Source organism: Sinocyclocheilus rhinocerous, unplaced genomic scaffold (assembly GCF_001515625.1).
Source record: "Sinocyclocheilus rhinocerous isolate Xijiao unplaced genomic scaffold, SAMN03320098_v1.1 scaffold561, whole genome shotgun sequence".
NCBI classification, from domain to species: domain Eukaryota; kingdom Metazoa; phylum Chordata; class Actinopteri; order Cypriniformes; family Cyprinidae; genus Sinocyclocheilus; species Sinocyclocheilus rhinocerous.
Window position 1 is genome coordinate 506246 of NW_015641041.1, and position 4064 is coordinate 510309.

The 4064-nt window shown below is 38.6% G+C and overlaps 1 protein-coding gene across 1 annotated transcript in view; it reads left to right on the forward strand.

The window, feature by feature from the left end:
• Positions 1–4064, forward strand: part of LOC107754363 (THO complex subunit 5 homolog) — a 23615-nt gene that overhangs the window by 11080 nt on the left and 8471 nt on the right. The window contains exons 4-10 of the mRNA XM_016570782.1: positions 311–459; positions 535–648; positions 1393–1490; positions 1637–1783; positions 1858–1972; positions 3554–3686; positions 3770–3847. Coding sequence (XP_016426268.1) covers positions 311–459; positions 535–648; positions 1393–1490; positions 1637–1783; positions 1858–1972; positions 3554–3686; positions 3770–3847 — 834 coding nt within the window. The remainder of the gene's footprint in view (positions 1–310; positions 460–534; positions 649–1392; positions 1491–1636; positions 1784–1857; positions 1973–3553; positions 3687–3769; positions 3848–4064) is intronic.

The following is a 4064-nucleotide window of genomic DNA, read 5'->3' on the forward strand; positions in this document are numbered from 1 at the left end:
TTATAACTCGCAGTTGTGAGTTTATATCACGCAACTCTGTGAAAAAAGGTCAGAATTGTGAGATGAAAAAAAACGTTAATTAAACTCACCCACCATTAGCAGGTCGTTTTGGATCCTATTAAATCATAAATAAATGCAATTTTGGATATCCTGCTCTACTGTCGACACCTTTTCTGTTGCACTTTCGGGCGAGGAGGTTCACATCTCACAGTTTTGTAATCTCATCCCATTAGAAAGTATGTGATTGGCACACAACTGTTAGGCAGAGTTGTGTGTGTGTCATCTGGTCACTCACTGTGTGTGTGTGTTCCTCAGGACGTCCGTGTGTATAATGAGGAGGTGGAGTTGGAGGCCAGGGACCCGCAGCAGGACTACATGCTGTATAAGGACACGTGTGCCGCTCTGGCCAAACTGATGGCGGAAATCCAGGAGCTGAAAGCCGGCGGCGCGAAAGTCGGAGTGAGTTTCACATTTGCTATGTGAAAGAAAATGGAGGTGAATGAATGAAGCTGACATTAGTTTTTTGCGTCCTAGAGCGTGGAGATCGAGGAGAGACGCACACAGTGCAGCGTTCATTTCATTACCCTGAAGAAACTCAACCGCCTGGCGCACATGCGACTGAAGAAAGGCCGAGACCAGACACATGAGGTGAACACACAGACACACACACACACACACACACACCAGTTCTACATTGAACACTAGTGAACTTCATACTCCAGTATGCACGCTTTTTAAAACACTACATAAAGCAATATACAACAATAAACATTTAAAACAGTAGGATGCTACATTGTTCTCACATTTTTTTTATTATGCTCGGCTTTTAAAATATTTAATCTGCTAGAATTCTAGAAATCATGGAATTTTATTTATTTGTTTGTTTGTTAGTTTATTAGAAAATCAGATTATATTGCATGTTTAATTTAGTTTTAATGATTTTATGTGCTTTTGTCATTTTTATTATTATTTTTTTAAATAATTTTTATTTAGCTTTAATTTATTTGAGTTAGTTGTTTTAATTTTAGTACTTCAACTTATTTTGTCAGTTACTTGCCAAGGTAACAGCTCTAATTTTCATTCAATTTTTTTGTTTTAAGTTTTTCATATATATATATATATATATATATATATACTGTATTGTGTTTTTTTTCAGCTTGAAGTCAATTAACGATTAAAGTAATTTGTTAAATAGTTGTAGTTAACAATATTAACACTTGACCATTTTTCATATCCAAATTTGTATTCTGTGCATTGTATACATACAATGTATAGTGCAGAAATAGCAAATGTAATATGCCATACCATGTTTTATTTTAATTTGTGTCCGGATTTCTGTTTAACATGTTTGGTAAATGATTGTTTCAACCAACAATATTTGTCTGTCTGCAGGCAAAGCAGCGAGTGGATGTTCTTCATTTGCAGCTGCAGAATCTGTTGTATGAGGTCATGCACCTGCAGAAAGAGATCGGCAAATGTCTCGAGTTCAGGTGAGTTTTACAATGCATTTCCAAACCTTGAAATGTCATGGAAATGGACATTTCTAGAGTGAATAAACATTTTTCTAATCAGGCTCAGCTATAAAAATATGTAATCTGCTAGAATACTATTGAATTATTATTGTTCTTTGTTTCAGGTCTCAGCATGAGGAGATTGAGTTGGTCAGTGAAGAGGAGTTTTTTCAGGAGGCTCCGGCTGAGATCTCACGCCCTCATGTCACCCGCGATGACCAACACCAGCTCACGCTCGCCCGCCTGGACTGGGAACTAGAGCAGAGGAAGAGGTAACACACACCAACAACTCTCTATTAGCCTCTAAATCCTGGAGATGTTAAGATGTTGTTGTTCCATGCTGCAGGTTGGCGGAGCAGTATAAGATGTCTCTGGCTAGAAAGGAGAAGATCCAGAAAGCCATTGAGCAGAAGAGAGAATATCTGAGCAGCCTTCAACCTGGACTGCAAAACATCATGCAGGTGAAGCGCTAGATTGGCACAAATACACTACTGGTCAGATGTGCTCATCAAGGCTGCATTTATTTGAATAAAAAGTAAAAAGTCATATTTTTTTTAATATTATTGCATTTTAAAATAACTGTTTTCTATTTGAATATAATTTAAAATGTAATTTATTTCTGTGATCAAAGCTGAATTTTCAGCATCATTACTCCAGTCATCAGTGTCACATGATCCTTCAGAAATCATTTGAATATGCTGATTTGCTGCTCAAGAAACATTTCTAATTAATGTTGAAAATAGTTGTGCCGCTTAATCTTTTTGTGTAAACGGTGATACACAACCGTTCAAAAGTTTGGAGTAAGTAAGATTTAAAGAAAAAAAAAAAAAGAATAATATTTTTATTCCGCAGGGATGCATTTTATTAATCAAAAGTGACTATAAAGACATTTATAATGTAATAAAAGATTTTTAATAAATTCTGCTCTGTTGAACTTTCTATTTATTGATGAATCCTGAAAAAATGTGTTTTACGAAAATATTAATCAGCAAAAACTGTTTTCAATATTGATAACAGTATGAAATGTTTCTTGAGCAGCAAATCAGAATATTATATTAATCATGTGACATTGAAGACTGGAGTAATGATGCTGAAAATTCAGCTTTGCATCACTGGAATAAATTACATTTAATATATATATTCAAAAAAAAAAATTGTAATTTGTAATAATATTTCACAATATTACTGTTTTCACTGTATTTTTGAAGAAAAAAAAGAATGCAGCCTTAGTGAGCAGAAAAGACTTCTTTAAAAAAAATAAATAAATAAAATTCTTTATTATTACAATCTTTTGACCTGTAGTGCTGTGCAGTTATGCCAAGTTCACACTACAGGATTTTAAGCCCGATTTGCAAGTTAACGAGCTCGCCGACAAGTCAGGGGGAAAATCAGCGGGTGATCAGAGCTCACCAATCTTTATGTGTGAACTACTCAACAATGCATCAAAGAAGCTCACCGACGCCAAACAAATATCTAGCATGCTAAATATCTGGACCGGTCGGCCGACTCAACATCCCGTGGTGTCAGGTGTCATGACGAGCTACAGCCAATGAGAGAGCAAGGCATGGGTTGAGGTCAGAGGAAGAAAAACGAGATGGTCCTCACTGCAGAACACAAGATCCAGGGGGCGTGGTTGGAACCAGATCCAACTCCTACCGCCTTACATATACCTAAACCCACCCATCTCCACCCCTAAACCTACCAGTCTCCACCCCCTAGATGTGGATCCAACCACGCCCCCTGGATCTTGTGTTCTACAGTGAGGGGCTACTGAGAAAAACAGCAGCAGCAACACGGCTTTAAGAAAAGTGTGGACACAATAAATTTTTCAGAACAGATCATTCCCAACAGATTTCCATTTTCAAATAAACCGCTTCTGTTTCACTTGTTTCATGTAATGCGAACACCACAACGACTTTAAGACAGACATCAAGTCATGTAGTCTGAACAGCACAGCGATCTGCTGACGTGTAAAGTCGTGTAGTGTGAACTAGGCTTTAGACAGGAAGAGACTGACTGACGGATCTCTCTCTCTTGTGCAGGCGTCTCTCCCAGTGCAGGAGTATCTGGCGATACCGTTTGAGCACATGCAGAAGCAGGCCGAGGTCTCCCGTCACCTGCCGCCCCCTCTGTACGTGCTGTTGGTCCAGGCGGGTGCGTACGGACAGGCTTGCGGTAAGACTCGCATCTTGATTCTCAGCGGCGCCTGCATTCCTGATGAATCCTGGTTTATGAGATCATGCAATTATGCGTTTCAGACAAAAACCTGTCTGTGAGCATCAGTGGAGATGTGGATGAGGCCAAAGCTCTCTCCAGACCCCCGGAGGACTCGCAAGGTACCTCTGTGTGTTCGCTTTGAGTCGGACGAGAGCGTGATCCGTAGGGCTGTCAAAATGGCTGAAAAACTAAATTTGAATTTTGTACTTAAATATTATCAAAATTCGAATTATATTCGAATTTAAAATGCATAATTTCAGTTAGGGTGAAGAAAAGCTTTTGGCTTCTCTCCTGAGGCCACAAGAGGGCGCATCGAGCAAAATATTACTAATGCAC